The 25364-nt window shown below is 46.1% G+C and overlaps 1 protein-coding gene and 1 non-coding gene across 7 annotated transcripts in view; both read right to left on the bottom strand.

Moving 5' to 3' along the window:
• Window positions 1-2264: 2264 nt before the first annotated feature.
• PDGFRA (platelet derived growth factor receptor alpha) overlaps window positions 2265-25364 on the bottom strand; it is a 55663-nt gene continuing 32563 nt past the window's right edge. For all 6 annotated transcript variants that reach the window (XM_047799576.1, XM_047799580.1, XM_047799578.1 and 3 more), the window contains 8 exons: window positions 23657-23823; window positions 20671-20786; window positions 19935-20057; window positions 18286-18397; window positions 15624-15723; window positions 15406-15511; window positions 13478-13719; window positions 2265-5347 (listed from right to left, as the gene is read on the bottom strand). In XM_047799576.1, coding sequence (XP_047655532.1) covers window positions 5200-5347; window positions 13478-13719; window positions 15406-15511; window positions 15624-15723; window positions 18286-18397; window positions 19935-20057; window positions 20671-20786; window positions 23657-23823 — 1114 coding nt within the window. In that variant the 3' untranslated portion in view covers window positions 2265-5199. The remainder of the gene's footprint in view (window positions 5348-13477; window positions 13720-15405; window positions 15512-15623; window positions 15724-18285; window positions 18398-19934; window positions 20058-20670; window positions 20787-23656; window positions 23824-25364) is intronic.
• LOC125110454 (U6 spliceosomal RNA) lies at window positions 12704-12810 on the bottom strand. Its single transcript, XR_007130628.1, has one exon. It is a non-coding gene; the product is annotated as a U6 spliceosomal RNA (small nuclear RNA).

The following is a 25364-nucleotide window of genomic DNA, read 5'->3' as shown; positions in this document are numbered from 1 at the left end:
ATTCCCAGGCTAGTGGTCGAATCGGAGCTGTAGCCGCCGGCCTACACCAGAGCCACAGCAATGCAGGATCTGAGCCACGTCTGCAACCTACATCACAGCTCACAGCAACGCCGGATGGTTAACCCACTGAGCAAGGGCAGGGACCGAACCCGCAACCTCATGGTTCCCAGTCGGATTCGTTAACCACTGCACCACGACGGGAACGCCTAAATTTTTTTTAAAAAATAAGAGTTCCCTTCGTGGCTCAGTGCTTAACAAACCCGACTAGGATCCATGAGGATGTGGGTTTGTTCCCTGGCCTCCCTCAGTGGGCTAAGGATCTGGCATTGCTGCGAGCTGTGGTGTAGGTCACAGATGCAGCTCAGATCAGGCATGGCTGTGGCCATGGCGTAGGCCGGTGTGGCTGTAGCATATGGAAGTTCCTAGCCTGGGAACTTCCATATGCTGCAGGTGTGGCCCTAAAAAAAATAAAAATTAAAAAAATTAAAAAGTGGACTTCCTGTTGTTGCACAGTGGTTGACGAATCCAACTAGGAACCATGAGGTTGCAGGTTCAATCCCTGGCCTTGCTCAGTGGGTTAAGGATCTGGCGTTGCCATGAGCTGTCACAGATGCGGCTCGGATCCCGAGTTGCTGTGGCTCTGGTGTGGGCTGGTCACCACAACTCCGATTAGACCCCTAGCCTGGAAACCTCCATATGCCGCAAGAATGGCCCTAGAAAAGGCAAAAAAAAATTTTTTTTAATTAAAAAAATAAAAAAGTAAAAAAATAAAACCACACGGGTGGACTCTGGTGATAATGATGTGTCGATGTAGGTCCGTCAGTTGTAACAAAGGTGGCACTCTCTGGTGGATGGTGATAATGGGGGAAGCTATGCATGTATGAGGGTTGAGTATGAGGGAAATCTCTGTACCTTTGCTCAGTTTTGCTGCAAACTTAAAACTGCTCTGTGGAGTTCCCCCTGTGGCTCAGCGGGTTAAGAACCTGACAGGTATCCATGAGGATATGGGTTTGTTCCCTGGCCTCAGTCAGTGGGTTAAGGATCCAGTGTTGCCATGAGCTGTGGTGTAGGTCACAGATGGCTCAGATCTGGTGTTGCTGTGTCTGTGGCTGTGGTGTAGGCCAGCAATTGTAGCTCGGATTCAACCCCTAGCCATGGAACTTCCATATGCCTTGGGTGTGGCCCTAAAAGGAAAAAAAAAGAAAAATTGCTCTAAAAAAAGAAAAGTTAAAAAACAAAGCACATTACAAAGCATTACATAAAGTACAATTCCAGGTAGGTAAGATATAAAGCAAAAATAGAGATGAGTATATATGTATATAAGCAGATGCACAAAAAAAAAGAGGCTGAAAAGATAAAGGAATACACATAAAAAGATACAGTTTTGCCTCTTGGAAATGCGAAAGGGACAGGGAAGAAGATATGAAAAGTCTTTAACCTATTTATTGATTTGTTTGTTTGCTTGCTTATTGTCTTTTTAGGGCCGCAGATGTGGCACATAGAAGTTTCCAGGCTAGGGGTCAATTTGGAGCTGTAGCTGCTGGCCTACACCACAGCCATGGCAACTCAGGATCCGAGAAGCACCTGCAACCTACACCACAGCTCACGGCAATGCTGGATCCTTAACCCACTGAGCAAGGCATCATCATAGATACCACTGAGCCATGACGGCAACTCCAAAAAGTATTTTTAACCCTTTATTTTACACACTCTACAATGTCTGAACAGGGCCCAAAGTAAATGCAGCCCTATATTCCTAGTTCAGGGAAAATGCAGAAAGCATGACTCTAACAATCAAGCGACAGGAAGAGTCAAGAGCCAGTCATCTTTAAGTCAAAGGCTGAGTCGGAGAATCAGCTAGCTCTGATAATGTTTAAGTCTAGAATTTTCTGTTGGTTTCATTAAAAGCAGAAAATGTAAGTTCCCATCATGGCTCGGCAGAAACGAGTCTGACTAGCATCCATGAGGATGTGGGTTCAATCCCTGGCCTTGCTCAGTGGGTTAAGGATCTCGCTTTGCCGTGAGCTGTGGTGTGGGCCACATACTCAGCTCAGATCTGTTGTGCTGTGGCTGTGGTGTAGACTGGCAGCTACAGCTCCAATTCGACCCCTACCTTGGAAACCTCCATATGCGGTGGGTGTGGCCCTAAAAAGACAAAAAAAAAAAAAAGAAAGAAAGAAAAAAAAGAATATGGCTAAGAAAATAAACAGGCTTGCTTTCATTTATATGGTTAAACTAAAGACAAACATGCTGGAACCTTAGCATAACTTTAAATTATATATCTCATTTATTGAAATATAAAGATCTTCATTTACACGTCTTAAAACAAAAACATGAACAGGGGGCATTTGTGATACAATTGTGTCGGCAGACCCTTCCTGTCGCGTTAGTTCTCGAACATTCACCACACCACCGTCTGGGGAACATTTACGTATTTTTCTCTTTATTATTTCTAAAATATAAATTTTGGACATTCAAAAGTGCAACAGTTAATGTGCCTGTGGGGAATATCACAGTTAAAAAAATATAAACAAAGGCAGTGATACAGCTTGTCATAAATGTTTTGGCAGTATTCTCCAAGTCTATATAGAAATACATATATACATATTGATGTATAACATCATTTTAATCTCACGTCCCTCTTCACACAAATAGGACCATTTTGTACAGATTGGCAGACCACATTTTAAGGACATCACCGATCATTTAAACAAGTCACAAATTGTGTTTCTCAGGCCAACTTTGATTGTCTTCATAAAACGAGAAAGCGGGAAGGATTGACACATTTTCAACTGGGGTCTTGGCAGGAGGTCAAAAAGGAAACAGATCTGTGATACCCTGAAAACACGATTTTTTAAAAAAAAGGCAGCTCCCTGTGAACTCGGGTAAGAGCATTTCTTAGGACTAGAACCTGCTGGGCTGAGAATTTTTCATCCAGCCTCATGATAACGTGCAAGGCTCACAGGACATGAAAATGCAAAGCACCAACAGAAGAAGGCTGAATGAGGGAGAGGGCGTGATAAACAGAGTGCTTGAGCTGTGACTCTAGAAACACAAATGTATTTCAAGTCTAGTGGGCGCTACAGAACCTGGTCGGGTTTTCCTGTTTCATTGGCCAATCCGGCTTCAGTCTTCACGCTTAGCACGAAAAAGGTGGGGCTTGCATTGTGATTACACCTGTAGCTAGTCAAGTACCTTGTTACTGCTTCTACCTCGTCCTAAGCATCACCTGCCAGGAGCACGCACGGTGATTGCAGTAATCACAGCCCATGTTTCATGCATACGGTGTCAGCAATTAAGGGGTATCGCAAAGAATACCAATGAGTCCACGCCAACCGGTTTGACAGTTTGGGATGGATGTGACAATCTGTCCTCCCATCTAACCCCCAAATATCACTAAAACTAGAAAGTCTGTCACAAAAATACTGACCTGGCTGTACAGAGACGTGGTGTGCTCAATTGCATCATTTTTGCACATGGCTTTTGGGGGGGAGGTTGGTGGGGAGGGAGTTCAGTTCCCCCACCCAGTGTGAAGATCTGCCAAACCAAGACTGAGCTTGCTCCGTCTCAGCCAAGACTGGAACGTTAAATTACGGGTAGCAATTGCTAGAGATATGGCATTAATTGTCAATGACCCAAAGCCAAAGCTTTAAATAGTAGGCTTCCTCCATGATTTCTACCCCAGTTTCCTAATTTCAAATGTTGGTTTTTTTTTTCCCATGGCCTCTTCCTGTCATCCACATTGGTATTTCCCCAGCGTGGCTGATTAGAACAGCCTGAGTATTTATAAAAATACAGGTCTCTGCTCCCCCAGACCTGGTATTCAGAATCTCTAGGATGGAGACCTAGAATCTGATGATTCTCATTGCCAGTTCCACTGAGGATGCAGGTTAAGGCACACACAGCCTTCACTAAACAAATGCCTTTATTGTCTCAGAGTTTCCATGTCTTTCTCTTGTGGGGAAGAGATAAAGGAAGGGGCCTCCTGTTCAGGACCCGCTCCTGACTCTTTCAGGGTTTGCAGAATTAAAAATATATATATACACATTGAGATCCACCAGAATTATCACCAGGCATGAAACAAACCCTCTGCAAATCCAGTCTTTTTGTTGATGATTATCTTTTCGACTGGGTAATAAGATGCAAAGTCACATGAGGCAGACGCATGCCTTCATATTGAGACCCTTTAGGACGTAGGGGTTTTATTTATTTCAAATCCCATCACTTCAGAGGGCAGTTAATTGTTTTTAGTACAGTGAATTAGGGAGCCTATTCAGTACACAGTTAAACACTCTTGACTTCCTGGAAGACACTACTTTACTTTGTTCTCTATGTTCAACTAAATTTAATCCACTAAAGCTACAACTGTATTTTATAGAGAAACAGATTATTTAATATAAATGTCAAACACTGTCAAACTTGTCACCTACTTAGTAAGGAATTTTTTTTTAATTGTGCTTTTTCTGTAGGGAAAACGTGTTACATGTTACAGATTTAGCGTTACTGATAACAGTCGCATTGTTATAAAGACAGATTATAATATGACAATGAATTGTTGGGCTTATAAATGACCCAAACCTAATAAACAAGGTTGGTTACTTATTATCCTTTATCTCTTCAACACTAAAAAAAAAAAAAAAAAAAAAAGTAAAATGCTAGAGTACCAGTACCTTTTAAGGTTCAAAAGTGGTTTTGCATGTACTTCGTAAGAAAGTTCAACAGCAGCTGATACCAGGTTTCAAGCGGGAAGTACATGGATGGATTGAGTGGTCTCTCCAGAAGTCCAGAGAAGATAGTTAACACAAATCAAAACACATCCTTGGTTAGAGTTATTTACATAGTTACAACGCTGGAGTTTTGTTGCCGTAAAAGTTGCGGAGGTTGGATTCTTACCAATGCCCTTGAAACACAAAGTTCATCTTCTGTGGCCCATTATCTATTTCCATGTCCATCTCCCTCCAACCTGCCTGCGCCAATGAGATGCTACGGAAGCACTGCCAAGAGGCAATGCTGGAGAAGTTCATTTCCAAATATCCCATTCATTCATATTTAGAAGGCTCCCTGAGGCCCTTGGCTGGGAACTTCTCTTTAGACCGTCATCCAAAACCTCCCTTCAAACTGTGCATTGCAATGAAGTGGTTTTCTTAAAAAGATCCAAGGTGGTTCTAGGAGTTGGAAGGTAGCCCCCGAATCTGCCAGTCACAGGAAGCTGTCCTCCACCAGGTCCGAGGAGTCTATGCCAATGTCATCCATCATGTCAATGTCCTCGATGGTCTCGTCCTCTCTCTTGATGAAGGTAGAACTGCTGGAGCCCGTCTCAATGGCACTCTCTTCAGAGGTCTGAGAGCTGGAGAAGGGCAAGAAGAGACAGATTATGGCCAGGGGTCAGGGGTCAGGGGTAAATGGGGGGGGGCTGGGACTGGCATTTGCACACTGAGGTTTACGGAATGATTGGCCAATGGGGTTCCTGCAGTAGAGCATAGGGAACTCTACCCAAGATTCTGCGATGGGAACAAAAATCTGAAAAAGAAAGGATGTGTGTATGTGTATAACCGAATTGTCTTGTTGTACTGTAGAAATTATCACAGCATTGGTTTTGGGAGTTTGCTTTTTGGTGTGTTTTTGTTTTGTTTTGTTTTTTGTCTTTTTGCCTTTTCTAGGGCCACACCTACGGCATGTGGAGGTTCTCAGGCTAGGAGTCGAATCCGAGCTGTAGCCACCGGCCTACACCAGAGCCACAGCAGTGTGGGATCCGAGCCACGTCTGCAACCTACATGCACCACAGCTCACGGCAACACCAGATCCTTAACCCACTGAGCAAGGCCAGGGATCCAGCCCGCAACCTCATGGTTCCTAGTCGGATTCGTTAACCACTGCGCCATGATGAGAACTCCTTGGTGTTTTTTCTTGAGAGTTAAATTTTACTGGGGGTAAAATTAAGACTTAAGCCCGGTAGCCCTGAGAAACGGCTCTGAGGAGGTCAGGAGGTAAGCTAGGATACACAAGTTTTTGCAAAAAAGGGAAGGTAGGAGGAACAAAAGATTTACAGATAACCAGATTTACAGAAAAAGACTGTTTCTATGGGAAGACGAGAAGGTCTGGGCTTACTCAAATCACTCCTTTGATATGCACCTCAGCTGCGGGCCATTCTTCTTTCTTTCTTCCCTGAGTTCCCTTAGGGCTGAGGCCTACCTTGGGAGTGGCTGTTCTCACAGACGACAGTGACATCTTTTGTTTTGTCCACTGAACTATAGCCCAGGAAAGGGGGGAATAGCAAGATATGAGTGATTGGATTCCCCTTGTGGCTCAGTAGTGAATGAACCCAACTAGTATCCATGAGGACACAGGTTCGATCCATGGCCTTGCTCAGTGAGTTAAGGATCCATGAGCTGTGGTGTAGGTTGCAGATGTGGCTTGGATCCTGCACTGCTGTGGCTGTGGCGTAGGCCAGTGGCTACAGCTTGGATTCGACCCTTAGCCTGGAAACCTCCATGTGCCTCTGGTGCAGCTCCAAAAAGACAAAAAAATATATATATATACATATATATATATATATGATAAAAGTGAAGGGGGAGGCGCCTGCATCCATGCACTTCTTACAGAAGTTTGCTGCTGGTCTCATGAAGGTTGCTACTAGTCACACACATCAGTCATCATTAAAGGATTTTAGTGTTTATCTACATATGAGGAGATGCAAGAATTGGGCTCATAAAATCTCCTAAAAATATGTGACTATCTGAAGACCTGTTCTTCCAGTCTTCCCAGAGCACAGAGCACCTCGCTCCTGGTCTCCACCCTGAGCTCTGCTCAGGGGGGGCTCTGGGTCGGCAGCTGCAGTGGCTCATGTTTTACTCCATGCAGAGGCTGATGGCAAGGGCCAATCTCCAGTTCACAGGGCTCCCCCATCATCATAAATTCGACCATAATCCTGGGAGGCATTTCATGACCGTTTCGTCCCACAGTGCCAGGAATGCTGATTCCCAGGTCTGGCAAAGATTTTGTTGACAAGCCATTCACTCAATGTGCTGCTACTGGACTAGGCCTTATTAATAGTAGCTAAGTCTCTGGAGTTCCCGTGGTGGCGTAGTGGTTAACGAATCCAACTAGGAACCATGAGGTTGCGGGTTCCATCCCTGGCCTTACTCAGTGGGTTAAGGATCCAGCGTTGCCGTGAGCTGTGGTGTAGGTTGCAGACGCGGCTCGGATCCCGAGTTGCTGTGGCTCTGGCGTAGGCCGGTGGCCACAGCTCTGATTCAACCCCTAGCCTGGGAACCTCCACATGCTGCAGGAGCGGCCCTAGGAAAGGCAGAAAGACAAAAAACAAAACAAAACAAAATGGTAGCTAAGTCTCTGGACCACCTGTCTTACTAGTCTGTTATGGTCCAGGAAAATACTCCCTCTTGTTACAACTTCCCATATGTTTTTTGTTTTTGTTTTTAATTTGCTTTTTAGGGCCACACCTGAGGCATACGGAAGTTCCCAGGCTGGGGGTCGAATTGGAGCTGCAGCTGCTGGCCTACACCACAGCCACAGCCACAGCCACGCAGGATCTGAGCTGCATCTGTGACTTATACCACAGCTTGTGGCTATGCTGGATCCTTTAACCCACTGAGTGAGGCCAAGGATCAAACCTATATCCTCATGGATCCTAGTTGTGTTCTTAACCTGCTGAGCCACAGGGGGAACTCCTATCACAACATTCTAAATCAACTGTACTTCAATAAAACTTTAAAAAATGAAGAGAAAGACAGAAAGAAGGAAGGTCACAGTCAGACCAACTAGACCAAGATGACGTTCCCAGGGTGGCCTCCCAAAGGCAAAGGAGCTCTCCCTGCATATCCTTGGACCTTAAACTCAGGTTACCCAGGAGGGCAAGATTCGGCCACCAGACCAGATGCAGCACCCATCACACTGCAGTGGGCAGCATGGAAAAAAAAAAAATCCAGCTCATAGGTCATCTCCACACCCCAGCTTCCTTTCTCTTCTGCCAAATCTTGCCCCGAAGGTGCTAGCCAGCTGGGACAATTTCTACTTGCCTTACTCAACCCGAGGGGAAGTGAAAATAAGCAATGCCTGATCAAAAGGTCCCGGGGAAGATAAAGCAGAGGAACCAAATCAGGGGCAAAGTGCAGCCAGGTCAGTCACCTGCTGGCCCTGAAACCACTTGGATGTCCACTCTGTGATTTCAGGGTTTCACCCCAAGCCCTCCTACCCCTCCTTTCACATCCAACACCCACCCCCCCACCCAAAACCTAAATCATGAAAGCCCAGGTGAGGGTGTCTGAGAGGGGCGTTCTAGTGTCAGAAAGCCTTAAAATCTGGAAAGCCACTTAGTGGCTGCGGGACTTCACACAAGTCTCTTAACCTCCTGAAACTTGTCCCCTTGCCTATAAAATGGGATGACAACAGGGCCTAACAATATTCCTGTCTGTTGCAGTGATTAAGGCAACAACCATAAAGCACTGAACATGGTGCCTAGCACATAAATGCTCAATAAAGGTTCGTTATGATTATTGTTGCTATTATTCAAGCTTTTACTTGAATCTAAATAGGGCCTGGCTATTAGAAGATATCAGAGGGGGAAGAAAAAAAAAAAAAAAAGGAAGAGTACCCATCGTGGTGCAGTGGTTAACGAACCACGAGGTTGCGGGTTCCATCCGTGGCCTTGTTCAGTGGGTTAAGGATCCGGCGTTGCCGTGAGCTGTGGTGTAGATCACAGAAGCGGCTCGGATCCCGCATTGCTGTGGCTCTGGTGCAGGCTGACGGCTACAGCTCCGATTCGACCCCTAGCCTGGGAACCTCCTCCATATGCCGCAGGAGCGGCCCTGAAAAAGGCAAAAAGACAAAAAAAAAAAAGAAGATATCAGAGGATAGTTGTTAATTTTCTTGGATGTGTGATCACGCTATTAATACGTGATCAGGAGCATATCCTTCTTCTTGCCAGATGTGTGCTGGAGTTGCAGAAGATTTTGTTTCAAATGATTTAGCAGGGGAAAAAAGTCTGAGTGTGTATATGTATAATACACACAACACCTATTTTATAGATACACATACTGATCTATCTATATAGCTCTTCCTAAAGCAAATGTGGCACAAGGTTAATGACAGTTAAATCTAAGTGGCAGATGTATTCTTTCAATTTTTCTGGCGATTTAAAATTTTTTAGAATTTTTGTTTGTTTGTTTGTTTTGTTTGTTCGGTTTTTTTTTAGGGCCACACCCATGGCATATGGAAGTTCCCAGACTAAGGGTCAAGTCAGAGCTGTAGCTGCCAGCCTACACCACAGCCACAGCAACATGGGATCCAAGTGGTGTCTGTGACCTACACCACAGCTCATGGCAATGCTGGATCCTTAACCCACTGAGCGAGGCCAGGGATCGAACCTGCAACCTCTTGGTTCCTAGTCGCATTCGTCTCTGTTCCACCACGATGGGAATGCCTAAAATTTTTTACAATAATTTTTAGAAAATCTTCTCTATAGTTTCCGGACTGTCACCGCTGCCTGTCTTCCCTTGTCTGAACTCTGTCTTATCACCACCCTGTCTTGTGTTGCTAAATTTCTAAGTATCTCTTTTAGCTCCAAGCAGATTATCATCAGCTGACAGGCAGGACCATGGCTTCACCCCCTCACTATGAAACCACAGCACCTGCTACAGCCACAGCGCATAAGCCAAACCATCTGCTGGGCAGACACAGGAAGGGCTCTCTCACACACATACCAAACGGGGGCTCTGAGACCTTCCAGCTATTTCCTGCCTGGCAGGCTGTCTGACCCTCGGCCTCTCTTGCCTCCTTCCCAGGTCAGTCTCCATCTCCCCCAGACTGGGCCCTTCCTTAAGACTGAGCTAGAGTTCCCATTGTGGCTGAGGGGTAATGAGCCCGACTAGTATCCATGAGGATGTGGGTTTGATCCTTGGTTTCACTCGGTGGGTTAAGGATCCGGCATCGCCGTGAGCTGTGGTGTAGGTTGCAGATGTGGCTCAGATCTGGCATGGTCGTGGCTGTGGCTGTGGCTGGCAGTGGCAGCTCCAATTCAACCTCTAGCCTGAGAACTTCCACGGGCCACAGGTGTGGACCTAAAAATACCAAAAAAAAAAAAAGGACTAGGTTTTTGCACAGTTCCTGGTTTTCACTCCACCCTCCCTCTCCACTCACTCCCTGGTCCTAGAGTCTCACTCTGAACCCCAGTCCACCTGGCTGTTCTTAATAACCATCCAGTCCTGACAGCCCCTCTTCCCAGGAGGCCAGACCAGTTTCTGGGACCTTGGCTAATGGCTAGAGGGTAGGCACAAAGTAAGCCTAACTTCCACTGAGACCCAGCACCAACCGCATCATCCTTGCTGCTCTTTGAGGCTGCACAGTGGCCCCCGTTCTGATGACTGGGCTTGTTTCTGGCTTCTGAGCCACAGGGCCCATCATGCAGCCCAGAGCCTGGCCCTTGATAGGCTCTGACCTAGCAACCCCCAAGTCGTCTATGGCAAGGCCCTGTCTTCCTCAGGCCCACTCCCCTCCCAAGGACATGCATCCTGAGCCTGAATAAGGGGGGGTCTGCAGGGCCTCTCCTGGCTGCCTAGACCCAGAGCATCCCAGCTCAGGGATCCCTCCTCACCTTTATGGGCTGAATTGTGTCCCCTCCAAATTCATATGCTGTACCCCTAACCCCCAACATCACCACTTTTGGAGATAGGGCCTTTAGGGAAGTAAGGCCAAATGAGGTGATAAGGTTGGGGTCCTAACCCAATAGGATGGGTGTCCTTATAAGAGGAGGAGGAGACCCCAGGATACCTTCCACACACACACACACACACACACACAGAAAAAGCCTGGGCGAGGACACAGCGAGAAGGTGGCCAAGTGCAGGCCAAGGAGAGGGGCCTCAGGAGAAACCAAACACGTAAACATCTTGATTTTGAATGTCCAGTCTCCAGAACTGTGAGGAATATGTTCCCATTTTTCAAGCCCCTTAGTACTAAGTATGAGTACTTAGTACTAAGTACGAAAGTGTGAGTACTCAGTACTGCGTATCATGACACAAGTACTTGTGCTTAGTACTTGTGTTGTGGCAGCCCATGCTAAGACGCTCACCATGTCAGGCTCCCTGTCAGGGCCGCAGTCTCACTGACCTGGCATAGTTATTTGGGACAGACTTTGTGTGATTTAAAGACCAAATGTGTCCCCTTTACAGAAGTTCCAGTTATCTAACACAACAACTATCAATTAGAATTGTTCTTTCTGTGGAATATATGCCAAACTCTGAAGTCCAGTCTTGTGCATCCCTAGAAAAGTCCTTGGCATCTTTCTTATGTTATTTAGACAATGCAATCTTCTAAATTTATTTAGAAGCAGAAGCCTCACTTACAGTTGAAATATAAAGCATGCCCAAACACAAAGCAACCAAACAGATGACAGATCTGGGGTACAGTACCCCTAAACCCACAGCTCAGCCTTCCTCCCAGCCTATGAAGTTCTACCAGAACTACCCAACACTTGGACAAACACTATTAGCTAAAGGAATATCAACACACTTAAAAATTGTTCTGAGGCAAAGGATAAACAGAAAGGTAAGTCAGGTCTTTTCCCCATCTCCAAATCTCAAACACGTGTCCAAAACAAAAACAAACAATTACACTTTTTTTTTTTTGGTCTTTTTAGGGCCATACCCTCTGCATATGGAAGTTCCCAGGCTAGGGGTGGAATCAGAGCTACAGCCGCTGGCCTACACCACAACCACAGCAACTCTGGATCCAAGACACGTCTGCAACCTACACCACAGCTCACCAAAAATGCCAGATCCTTAGCCCGCTGGGCAAGGCCAGGATGAAACCTGTATCCTCATGGTTACTAGGTAGATTTGTTTTCACTGAGCCAATTACACTTTTAAAATTATCTGGTGCATACAAATAAATAAGGGCTGTCTCTATCTTATAAATAAGTTGGTTGAGAGAGGTCACAATTATAAGCCTCTAAAATAATAATGCCACATGCTTCTGCCTAAATTACTATAGGTAGTTACTGAATGAAGGCAATATCCTGAGTGAAGAGGGAAAAGGAGAGAGAGATAAAAAAGAAAACCCTAGTGCCTTGTTGACAGCAAAGTAAGTTGGTGCAACCACTATATAAAATAGTATGGTGGCCCCTCAAAAAATTAAAAATAGAACTACCATATGACCTAGCAATTCCACTTCTAAGTTTTTATCCAAAGAAAACAAAAACACTAATTTGAAAAGATACTTGCACCTCATTACAGCATTATTTACAATAGCCAAGATATGGAAGCAACCTAAGTGCCTATCAACAGATGAATGAATGAAGAAAAAAATGAAGAAGTGTGTGTGTGTGTGTGTGTGTGTGTGTGTGTGTATACACACATATACACAATGAAATATTACTCAGCCCTAAAAATGAAATCTTGCCATTTGTGACAACGTGGATGGTCATGGAGGGTATTTTGCTTAGTGAAATGAACCAGACAAATACTGTGTATTTTCACTTATATGTGGAATCTAAAAAACAAAACAAAGGAACAAACAAAACAGAAACAGACTCACAGAGGCCAAACTAGTGGTAGCCAGAGTGGAGAGGGGTCGGGGGAGGGGCAAAGTGGATGAATGAATTAAGAGGTACAAACTACAAGTCGTAAAATAAATATGTTCCAGGATGCATGGCACAGCACAGGGAACATAGTCCATATATATATATTTTTTTAAATATGGAACGCTTCACGAATTTGCCTGTCATCCTTGCGCAGGGGCCATGCTAATCTTCTCTGTATCGTTCTAATTTTAGCGTATGTGCTGCCGAAGGGACCACCATAGTCCATATTTTATAATAACTTTGCACGGTGTGTAATCTGTAAAATATTAAATTACTATGTTGGAGTTCCAGTCATGGCTCAGTAGTTAACGGATCCGACTAGGAACCAAGAGGTTGCGGGTTCAATCCCTGGCCTCGCTCAGTGGGTTAAGGATCCAGTGTTGCCATGAGCTGTGGTGTAGGTTACAGATGCGGCTTGTGTCCTGCATGGCTGTGGCTCTGGCCTAGGCCGGCGGAACCCTAGCCTGGGAACCTCCATATGCCACAAGTGGGTCCCTAGAAAAGACCTAAATAAATAAATAAAATTACTATGTTGTACACCTGACACTAATGTCACACCGTAAGTCAACTGTACTTGAGTAAATTTTAAGACTATCTTTTTTTCGAAAAGAATCATCTGGGAGGCCTCTTCAAAACTAAACAGATCCCTTGGGGATTCTGCCACCGGCTCCTCCCAAGGACAGATTCAGCCCCAGGAGGGCCACACCATCTGGAAATGACTCCTCCCCTTCCGGTGTGCCTGGGGGAGGGGGGGGGCGGGGAGAGGAGAGGAAGCGGGGAGGGGATGGAGGGGATGGAGGGGATGGAGGGGATGGAGGGGAAGGAAGGACGGGAATGGGGAGAGAAACTGGCCAGAAAGCTGTGGTCCCGCGCGCGCCTCTACCTGTGTCTGTTCCTCTTGCCCAAGTCTTCCTCCTCAGGAACAGGGTCGATGTCGGGCAGAGGGATGATGTAGCCGCTGTCTGCGCTCAGCCTCTGCTCGTCCAGGCCACCCTCCCAGTCCTTCAGCTTGTCCTCTTCGTTTTTGTAGGTGACGCCGATGTAGGCATTGTCGGAGTCCACGCGCATGCGTGCCACGGCGGGATGGTCACTCTTCAGGAAGTCCAGGTGGATCTTTTCATAACTCTGCGAAGTTCATGTCACATGGTTACTAAAGGGTTATTGACAGAACTGCCAAAGAGAATGCAGATGCTCAGAACTTACTGTTGTTTAACTGTTTACAAACTAGCTCATAGATGTGGAGTTGTGAGTCAGATGGCAAATGTCCCCAGACGTGGCACAATGAAGAAAGGGCCACCAGTGGCAGAGACCTACACCACAGCTCACAGAAACGCTGGATCCTTAACCCACTGAAAAGGCCAGGGATCGAACCCGCATCCTCATGGATACTAGTTGGATTCATTTCTGCTGTGCCACAAGGCGACTCCAAGATGCCATTTTTTCAGCAATAGTTCCCATCAACATATCTTCACCAACCAGCGTGTCTGACTTTCCTATAGTTAATTTCCTTCTGCCTTGTGGCTGCCTCGCTTCCGGCAGTTGTAATGGGCAGTGACATAACCAATAAACAAAACGATTTCACTTCCGATTCAGCTACCACTGCTCTACCTTAACAAGAAGGAAGAGAAACAATATGTATGGAAAGTCAACAAGGTGACTAATCTGAATCTAAGAAATCAAGTTTATGATACAAGTGCGTCTGGGTCTCCTTCTCTGCATCTCAGCAGAAAGTTGTCTCATTCATTACCATCTCCTGCTTGGTTCCATGAAATTACATTTGTTCCTCTGAACAATCCTTCCTATTCCACAAAAAAACCAGCTGAAGCCACAGATAAAGCTGAGGTTGTTCCTTCCAGTCAGCTGGTAAAAGCCAACTTCACATGGATTTAAGTGCAGTCAAATTAGCAATTTAATGGCTGTGGATGCGCTGAGACTTCTAACTGCTCAGGAGCTTCAGATACCCAAACATCTGCAGAATAAAGTGCTTATAAGTGTTGCATACTTAGGATGAAAGGGAGCCGTGCAGGAAGGTGGGGGGCAGGGGGGTTCATTTGTCATTGCTACCAGGGATCCAGGGAGCCCTCCATGAAGCCCTGGCCACTGGATCATACCAGCTTTTCCTCCTTTGGAGAATACTACTCAGCCATAAAAAAGAGTGAAATAATGCCCTTTGCAGCAACATGGATGCAACTAGAGCTTCTCATACTGACTGAAGTAAGTCCAGAAAGACAGATACCATATGATATCACTTATACATGTAATCTAAAATATGGCACAAATGAACCTATCTACAGAACAGAAACAGACTCACAGACTTAGAGAACAGACTTGTGGTTGCCATGGGAGAGGAGGAGGGAGTGGGATGGATGGGGAGTTTGGAGTTAAAAGAAGCAAACAACAACATTTAAAATGGATAAGCAGAGTTCCCATCATGGCTCAGCTCTAACGAACCCAACCAGTATCCATGAGAATGCGGGTTCAGTCCCTGGACTCGCTCAGTGGGTTAAGTATCCGGCGTTGCCATGAGCTGTGGTGTATGTCGCAGATGCGGCTTGGGTCCTGTGTTGCTGTGGCTCTGGCATAGGCCAGTGGCTACAGCTCTAATTAGACCCCTAGCCTGGGAACCTCCATATGCCACGAGGGCAGCTCAGGAAATGGCAAAAAAAAAAAAAAAAAAAAAGAAGAAGAAGAAGAAAATGTTCCTTTAAAACAGTGTTGAACTGTACTGTCTGCTTGAATAATGACCAGCTAATTATCTCCTCCCTTTGCCCCTTCCTTAGCACCCACCCACCCTAAGGGGCCCAGACAAACCTTTTTATATTGTCCAGGCAGCAGATTCTCCACGATCTCACTCAGGTGGTAAAAGGAGGGTCTCTTCTCCGGCTCACTGTTCCAGCACTTCACCATGATCTCGTAGCTGGAGGGGCACAGGACTCAGAGTGGGCACAGGGTGGAACACCAGGGCACTCCCACCCCCACCGACCCACTGGGCGTGAACACAAGGCCCACAGGGTGGGAAGGGAGCTCACACTTCACTGGTGGCGTGGTCAGGCTTGGCCATCCGGTACCCACTCTTGATCTTATTGTAGAAAGTAGAATCCACCATCATGCCAGGGTAGGGTGTGCCACCTGAGGGCCCAAGAAGAAGACAACCACACTTGACAAGGGTGTGTGGTACACGGTTGAAACACTTGGGCTGATGATAGAGCACTTTTAAAAAAGGTCTCTGGGGAGTTCCCATCGTGGCGCAGTGGTTAACGAATCCGACTAGGAACCATGAGGTTGCGGGTTCGGTCCCTGCGCTTGCTCAGTGGGTTAACGATCCGGCGTTGCCGTGAGCTGTGGTGTAGGTTGCAGACGCGGCTCGGAACCCACATTGCTGTGTCTCTGGCGTAGGCCGGTGGCTGCAGCTCTGATTCAACCCCTAGCCTGGGAACCTCCATATGCCACGGGAGCGGCCCAAGAAATAGAAAAAAAAAAAGTCTCTGGGAGTTCCCATCGTGGCTCAGTGGAAAAACGAATCTGACCAGCATCCATGAGGATGCATGTTCGATCCCTGGCCTCGCTCAGTGGATTAAGGATCTGGCGTTGCCATGAGCTGTGGTGTAGGTAGAAAAGGCAGCTAGGATCCGGAGTTGCTGTGGCTGTGGTGTAGGCTGGTGGCTGCAGCTCCAATTGGACCCCTAGTCTGGGAACCTCCATATCCCATGGGTGTGGCCCTAAAAAGACAAAAAAAAAGAGAGAGAGGGAGAGAAAAAAGGTCTCTGGATCCCCATTTGAAGTATTGGTTCTTTCAAGGAAATTAAGTGTTTTTATCTCCTTAGTTTCACAGCCCTGCCCAAATCTTAAATTTAACTAGGACTTCTAGGCTGGTCAAGTCCAGACACCCTAGGCAAAACTTCTGCATGTCCAGAAAAAGTGCAAAAGTGCATTTCAATGTTTCTGACTACTGGATCTCAACACAAGCAAAACAGAAAAGCCAGAGAAATTCTGAAGCATTGAGGCCAAAAGAGTCATTTGCATCAGAAAGGTTCAAAGAATTAAGGCAGAAGTCTTGAAGTATCTAGCTAATTCTCTGCTTTTAGCAGATACGAGACTCAGTTAAGCCACATACTGGGGTGATCCACAGTGACATCCACAGAAGGATCCACTAGGACAGAAAAGGACGAACAGGCACAGAAAACCCATAGCTATCACATCAGGACAACAGTAGACTCATGAAACATTTCACTTTTTTGTGACCAAGGCCAGGTCAAGTTTGGTTTCCTTCCAAAATTACTCCAGGAGTCCTCTCTCTTGTCTCTGGGCTCCCACTACAATTTAAAATCGAGACCAGGAAGTTCTGTTGTGGCTCAGTAGTAAGAAACACAACTAGGATCCCTGAGGATGTGGGTTGGATCCCTGGCCTCGCTCAGTGGATTAAGGATCCGGCATTGCTGTGGCTGTGGTGTAGGTCGAAGATGCGGCTCAGATCTGGTGTTGCTGTGGCTGTGACACAGGCCGGCAGCTGTAGCTCCAATTCGACCCCTGGCCTGGTAACTTCCATATGCCATGTGTGTGGCCCTAAAAAGGAAATAAAATAAAAAATAAAATAAATAAAAAGCAAAATAATAATAGTAATATGATAAAATTGGGACCACACAGTTGATTACTAAGTGAGTAAGTCCTATCTCCCCAGGTAAACTGCACCCCTCTTGTAAGGCCTTCACCTGCCAGCTCAAGGCACCTGTGTTGTCCACTTCCTGGTGCCTCGCTGAATGAATGACTAGGTTTCTGTCCTCCAGAGAGGCCAGGACAGGAATCGTGCCATTTCCCTTACCGAGCTACTTTTCACTGGGTATCCACCACTGTAAGGTGAGGGAGAGGCAACTCTCCACTGGTGACCGCACTTAACCCAAGATCAAGGTGAAGAAGCAGCCAGTGAATGATGTCATCAGAAGCATCTCTAGTGGACCAAGTCTCTCTAATGTAGCCCAGAGGAAAGGAGGGGCAAAGGCCAGGGCTGAGGGCACAGCCCCCTAAGACCCCTTCTCAGTCTGCACAGGCGCGCACTAGCCATCAAGTGCAATTAACGTGTGATGTAAATTGGCTGTGGTGCACTTGACGCACCACAGGTATCTTGACATTGATGTTTTTTTTTTTTTTTTGGTCTTTTGTCTTTTTAGGGCCACACCCATGGCAGATGGAGGTTCCCAGGCTAGAGGCTGAATCAGAGCTGTAGCCGCCGGCCTACGCCAGAGCCACAGCAATGCCAGATCTGAGCTGCGTCTGCAACTTACACCACAGTTTACGGCAACGCCAGATCCTTAACCCACTGATCGAGGCCAGGGATCGAACCCGCAACCTCCTGGTTCCTAGTCGGAATTGTTTCCACTGTGCCACGACGGGAACTCCAATACTGATGTATTTTTAAGTGGCTGCACCTGCGGCATATGGATGTTCCCAGGCCAGAGATTAAATCCAAGCCCCAACTGTGGCAACACCGGGTCCTTTAACCCACTGCGCTGGGCTGGGGATGGAACCCACACCTCTGCAGCAGCCCAAGCTGGTACAGTTGGGTTCTTAACCCAGCGTGCCACAGTGGGAACTCCTCCTAATGCTGCTTACATCCTGGAGTTTGGGAAAACACAGCAACTCCCTTTTAGTGCAGTTCTAGAACAACCCAAACAAGCAGAGATGCCAGGCCTGTACCAAGGGAAAAGATCTCCCAGAGCAGAATGCCGTAAGACCAGACGTCGCTCAGTGTGGTGTAGAGGTTGTCAAAGATGCTCTCAGGAGCCATCCACTTCACCGGGAGGAAAGTCTGCAGGGAAGAGGAATGGACATTAAACGCAGCATACACACCGACGATCTACGGCAGCAAAAACAGAAAGGGGTTCCCTCTGGGCCGATAATCACCTGCACTAACTAGTAACCTTGCCCTACACAAAGGTCTCTGTTTAGTTCACTTCCATACCGTGGGCACTCAGCAGAGTGCCTGGCACCTAGTGGGTCCTCAATGCATATTTGATGAATGATGGATGGTTCCGGTTGCCTCTTATGCCCTCCCAAGGAATAGCAACCAAAGATATTTAATCTTGGCGTTCCCATCATGGCTCAGTGGAAACAAATCTGACTAGTACCCACGAGGACGCAGGTTCGATCCCTGGCCTCGCTCAGTGGGTTAAGGATCCAGCGTTGCCGTGGGCTGCGGTGTGTCGGTTGCAGACACAGCTCGAATCTGGCATTGCTGTGGCTGTGGTGTAGGCTGGCAGCTACAGCTCCGATTCTACCCCTAGTCTGGGAACCTCCATGTGCTGCGGGTGAGGCTCTGAAAAAAAAAAAAGACAAAAGATATTTAATCTTAAATTTTTACCCCAAAAGTGTGAGCCCTAAATAGACCCTGCCTTATTTTCGGAGTTCCTAGGAACAAAATTAAGAACAGACCCAGTGATCTGACAGCCACATAGTCACTTCCTACTCATACAAAGAGTACGGCATTAGGGTCATTTTGCAGCCTCTTTGGAGTGGCTGGTCCAAGTGTCAGTGGGAATACCAAACTGAGGCAGACACATAAAGTAGCCACAGTAGCATCCTTCAGCCTCCTAAGATTGCTGGGGAGGAGAAAAAAAAAAAAAAAAAGATTGCTGGGGAAATAATAGAGATACATGACCTTTTTGAACAGGTGGGAAATTGGCTCCACCAAGGTCCACTGATTTGTTCAAAGTGCCTAAAGCTACAGATCATGGCCAGAGAGTACAAGAAACAGAGCACAGACACAGACCAGAATCCTTCTCTAGGGAGACGTGGCAGCTCTGTGGACAGACTCACAACCAATGTGGTGGGGTGATTTGGAACTGTACCCACAGCTGGCAGATGCACCCCAAGCTACTTCATCTGCTGAGAGGTAGATGGGGTGGGGAGAAAGTTCAAATGTGGAACAAAATCACTCTCTCCCTTTTTTTTTTTTTAGGGCCACACCCGAGGCATATGGAAGTTCCCAGGCTAGGAGTCAAATCAGAGCTACAGCTTCTGGCCTACACCACAGCCACAGCAACGTGGGATCCGAGCTACATCTGCAACCTATGCTGCAGCTTGAGGCAATGCCAATCCTTAATCCACTGAGTGAGGCCAGGGATCAAACCTGCATCCTTGTGATTACTAGTCAGGTTCTTCACCCATTGAGCCACAACAGGAACTCCTGTAGAGGTTGTGCTTTTCATATTGACCCCTGGAGCCCACTCACAGATCTCATGGGCTCTGTGTTAAATATCTGAGCACTGAAGAGCTAGAAGCAACACCTGCTTTCAGAGAGTCAAGAGAGGGAGGGCGAGCACGCCAAACGAGGCAAATGCACGTACGCTGCCTTTTGACACGTAGTTCGAGTCATGCATGATGTCCCTGGCCAGGCCAAAGTCACAGATCTTCACAATCTTCCCTTGTGCCAGGAGGACGTTCCGAGCAGCCAGGTCTCGGTGGACACACTGCAAAGAAAGGGAAGAAGGAACAGGGTCAATCTACCTGCCACCAGAGAGCATCACCCCTGCAAGACTGGCCACCCCATGGGCACGCTTGAAGCTGCCCCATGCGCCTCGGGGAGGCTGTGCTGGCATCAGGAGCTCAGCCCTCTGGGCTCTAGCCCGGTCCCCTCACCAAAGGGACAAAGCAGGCCTGGAGAAAAGCAGGCACCTGACCCTGGGACTCCCTGCTCTGCTTCAGGGAAGAGGAGGCAGCCATGGCTCCTGGCTTCTCCACCACCTCCCTCCCATGCTCAGCTCACTCAGAACTGTGGCCTGGGTCTCAAGAGGTCTCTGTCCCCTGAACACACTTATATATATATATATTTTTTTAAATCTTTCTAGGGCCGCGCCCGTGGCATATGGAGGTTCCCAGGCTAGGGGCTGAATCAGAGCTGCAACTGGCCTACACCACAGCCACAGCAACTTGGGATCCAAGCTACATCTGCAACCAGCTCATGGCAATGTTGGATCCTTAACCCACTGAGCAAGTCCAGGGATCGAACCCACATCCTCATGGCCTCATGGATCCTAGTCCGGTTCGTTCCCACTGAGCCATGACGGGAACTCCCACACTTACATTTTTTGAAGCCAGAAACTCCATTCCTCGGGCAACTTGATAGGTAAAACTCAACAGATCCAACAAAGTAAGGCCATCGGAGTTATCGTCCGAAAGGAGGTTTTTGACTTCAGAGTCTGCAAAGATGCAAGGAAGTGTGTCAGTGCTGGTGGACAGTATGGGCATCGCCCACGGTGATGCCCACGAGGGCCTGGGCCACTCGGGCTGCGGAGGCTTCTCCAAAGAACATACCTAAAATCATCCTCTTACGAGTTTCTAGACCTCACGGGTGGATGTGTAAACTAGGCCAGAGGACTCTCTTTAAAAAGAAATACATCGGAGTTCCTTTTGTGGTGCAGCAGGTGAAGGATCTGGTGGTGTCACTGCAATGGCTTGGGTCGCTGCTGCGACATGGGTTTGATCCTGGCCCAGGAACTTCCATATGCCACAGGCATGGCCAAAAAAAGGAAAAGAAATGCATCTACTGAAACATATACCTGGTTTAAATGTGTGTATGAAAATACATATGTGTATATGTATGTGTGTGTGTGTGTGTCTGTGTGTATGTGCATATATGTACATGTGTATATTTATGTGTGTATATGTGTGTGTATTTATGTGTGTATATATGTGTGTGTATATGTGTGTGTGTATATTTGTGTGTGTATATATGTGTGTGTATGTATGTGTGTGTATATGTGTGTATATGAGTGTGTGTATGTATGTGTGTATATATGTGTGTGTGTGTGTATATGTGTGTGTATATATGTGTGTGTATATTTATGTGTGTGTGTGTACGTGTGTGTGTATATATATGTATACACACACACATAAGAACCAGTCTCATGAGTTCTCACACATATTTTGTTGTTGGCCTCCCAAATTTCTTTTTTCAACCCTAAGTAGCAAGTCAGCTCAGCCACCTTTAAAACACACACACGCACACACACCCTTTCCATGTTGAATGTACATGAGGGCTCTTTGAAAAATCAGCTTCTAGAATTGCTTTATTTTTTTCCTTTAAAGCTACCTCCATCGTACTTGGCTTACTTCATGAATAAAATTAGCAACCAGTCAGACTGGAGGCAGCACTCTTAAAGATCAATGCCAAAGACTTTGCATGCAGTTCCCTTTCTTCGTAACTTGTCCACGTTCCCCCCGCTGGTCCCATCTGGAAGGGTCCCAGGGTTTTCGAGGAAGGAGGCAATCTAGGCCAGCAGTTCTCAGTGCTTTTTGAACAAGTTCAGGCAACTGAAGAGGAGCTGCAGCCATTCACATTTTTCCAGCCAGAAAGCAATGGTCTGCCTGCCAACTGGGCCTGGCCTGAGCATGAATCAGGTTCCCCTGACATCTGGAGCCAGGTCCAGCCTGGAAAGCAATGTAAACTATTTTTAACAACACAGGAGAGGAGAGGAAGTGCTGATTCCGACTAGTCTTATTGGCTAATCTTTTAAAAGGTTTGGAAGTTTACCCAGTTGGCAATGGGAAGTGAATGGAACTTGGAGCTGCAGCAGTGGAAAATATTATTATGTACTACGCTTTGCAAAACAAGCACATTCTTTTTTTTTTTTTTTTTAATAAATTGTACCTTTCACTTCAGAACCCTGAAAGCATTCAGAATATGTTAGTGATTTTTCAAAACAATTTCCCTGGCAGCTCAACACCTTTTGGCATGGACCAAGGGGACACTCAAACCCACGAATACAAAACCATGGGACAAGTCATGGTCGGATCCATAGCAGCTCCCCCCCGCCCCAACTCCAGGCTGGTGATGAGACCAGAATCCTGGAGGGGCCCCCCTCCAGCAGATGTGGGGTGGTCCATCTGGCATGGACATCAGCTAGGCTCCCCGGAGTTTATAAATCAATTCAGCCCTGCCACATGCTCATGTGCTTTGAAAACAGACGGATCTTCCTTCAGACAACATTCAATGGAAACACCCAACATCCCTGTCAGGAAATATAACCTCAAACTGTCTCCTTTCCAGTTTCTATGACAGATAGGATATTAGCAAAGTTAAAAGCAAGGGCTATTGAGCTCATAGATATTAGAGATTTACATAATTAACTTAAAAAATAATATTAGGAACCAACATGGAATTGCCAGGTTTTAATTTTGCCAAGTAAGGGCACTGAGGAGAAAAACATCAATTATCACCATACTTTCAATGAAAGAAAGAAAAAGCCATCTTAACAGCAAAAAATGATGATCAATTTATCAAAATAAACAATTCTTTAAAATGAATTATATTTTAAAATGTACATTACAGGGATATAATGTACCACAGGATTAATATAATTAGCACCACTCTATGTTATATATGAAAGTTACGAGAGCAAATTCTAGTTCTCATAAAAAAATTTTTTTATTTTGTACCAATGTGAGATGATGAATGTTCACTAAACTTATTGTGGTAATCATTTCATGACATTTGTAAGTCAAATCATCACGCTGTACACATTAAAATTCTATAGTCTTATATGTCAATGATATCAATAAAATCAGAAGAAAAAAGTAACATTTAATTAATGAAATAAAATAATTACATTTAAAGTCTGAAAAATCCATTGCATTCATTCTGTCTTTATTTCTTTTTTTTTTTTCTTTTCTTTTTATAGGTGCACTTGTGGCATATGGAGATTCCCAGGCTAGGGGTGGTGGAATCAGAGCTGTAGCTGCTGGCCTACGCCACAGCCACAGCAACGCCGGACCCTTAACCCACGGAGTGAGGCCAGGGATCGAACCTACGTTCTCGTGGATCCTAGACAGATTGGTTTCCGCTGCACCACATTGGGAACTCCCTATCTTTATTCTTTTTGTTCTTTTCAGTTCACAGGCCAAAGACCTTCAGAAACACGTCATAGACCTGGCTGTGCAGTTAGGGACTGTGTGGCCTAGCAATCCTACTCACCAGGCCTGCTCACCATCTTCAGAATATTTTAAGCATCATATTAAACCACCGGAACATCTGAACACCCAAAGCGTGAGCAAAGACATCTTTCTTTACCTAGCATGGATTTCTTCTTATACGAGGCTGGGCGATCATACAGTGATCTCTGGATGTCTGAGTATTTAGAAACTTCTTTCCTTTCCAACATGGGGACATACTGGGTGGTGTCAGCTTGCTTCATGTCCATGTAGTCACCATTGTTTTCAAAAGATAAAATAACATAACTGTAAAACAGAAAAAGAAGGCTTAGCCAGAGTGCCCCCCTGGAGGGATCATCCAGCTTTGGGTCAGTGATGGCTGGGTGCCCATTGTGTGCCAGGCTGTGGGGGGATAGGGATGGCAGGGGAGCAAAAAAGCACAACCACCCGGCCCTTCGAGGGGGTGTCCAAACAGGGAGACGAGTGTTAATCAGCCATCAACACAGACACAGACCATCTCAACTCCACTGTTATGTCGTTTTTCTGCTTTCACCAGCCACAAACCTGCACCACGTGACAAATGGGCCTGGGCAGACAATTCCTGCCACTTGATAAATTTAGCACCAGTTTGGTGTTCATCGAGCTTTTTGTTTGTTTGTTTGTTTGTTTTGTTTTGTTTTTTGTTTTGTTTTGTTTTTATTTTCCCACTGTACAGCAAGGGGGTCAGGTTATCCTTACATGTATGTATACATTACAATTACATTTTTTCCCCCACCCTTTCTTCTGTTGCAACATGAGTATCTAGACAAAGTTCTCAATGCTATTCAGCAGGATCTCCTTGTCAATCTATTCTAAGTTGTGTCTGATAACCCCAAGCTCCCGATCCCTCCCACTCCCTCCCCCTCCCATCAGGCAGCCACAAGTCTCTTCTCCAAGTCCATGATTTTCTTTTCTAAGGAGATGTTCATTTGTGCTAGATATTAGATTCCAGTTATAAGTGATATCATATGGTATTTGTCTTTGACTTTCTGGCTCATTTCACTCAGTATGAGATTCTCTAGTTCCATCCATGTTGTTGCAAATGGCATGATGTCATTCTTTTTTATGGCTGAGTAGTATTCCATTGTGTATATATACCACATCTTCCGAATCCAATCATCTGTCGATGGACATTTGGGTTGTTTCCATGTCCTGGCTATTGTGAATAGTGCTGCAATGAACATGCGGGTGCACGTGTCTCTTTTAAGTAGAGTTTGTCCGGATAGATGCCCAAGAGTGGGATTGCGGGGTCATATGGAAGTTCTATGTATAGATTTCTAAGGTATCTCCAAACTCTTCTCCACAGTGGCTGTACCAGTTTACATTCCCACCAACAGTGTAGGAGGGTTCCCTTTTCTCCACAGCCCCTCCAGCACTTGTTATTTGTGGATTTATTAATGATGGCCATTCTGACTGGTGTGAGGTGATATCTCATGGTAGTTTTGATTTTTTTTTTTTTTTTTATGGCTACACCCTCAGCATACCGAAGTTCCCAGGCTAGGAATCGAATTGGAGCTGCAGCTGAAGCCTACACCACAGCAACAGCAACACCACATCTGAGCCATGTCTGTGACCTACACCAAAGCACACAGCAATGCCGGATCCTTAACTCACTGAACAGGGCCAGGGATCCAACCCACACCTTCATGGATACTAGTTGGGTTCATAACCACTGGGCCACCACGGGAACTATACTTTCTGATCTTACAGAACTTCATATCTACAGAGGTCTTTTCAGCCACTTGAGATTTCTACAGCAGGGACCATCACTTCATTGGCCTGACTGACAAGCCCAGGTTCAGCAAGGA

This window comes from Phacochoerus africanus, chromosome 10 (genome assembly GCF_016906955.1).
Source record: "Phacochoerus africanus isolate WHEZ1 chromosome 10, ROS_Pafr_v1, whole genome shotgun sequence".
Classification (NCBI taxonomy): domain Eukaryota; kingdom Metazoa; phylum Chordata; class Mammalia; order Artiodactyla; family Suidae; genus Phacochoerus; species Phacochoerus africanus.
Note: the sequence above shows the minus strand (reverse complement) of the source record. Positions and strands in the feature narration are given on the sequence as shown.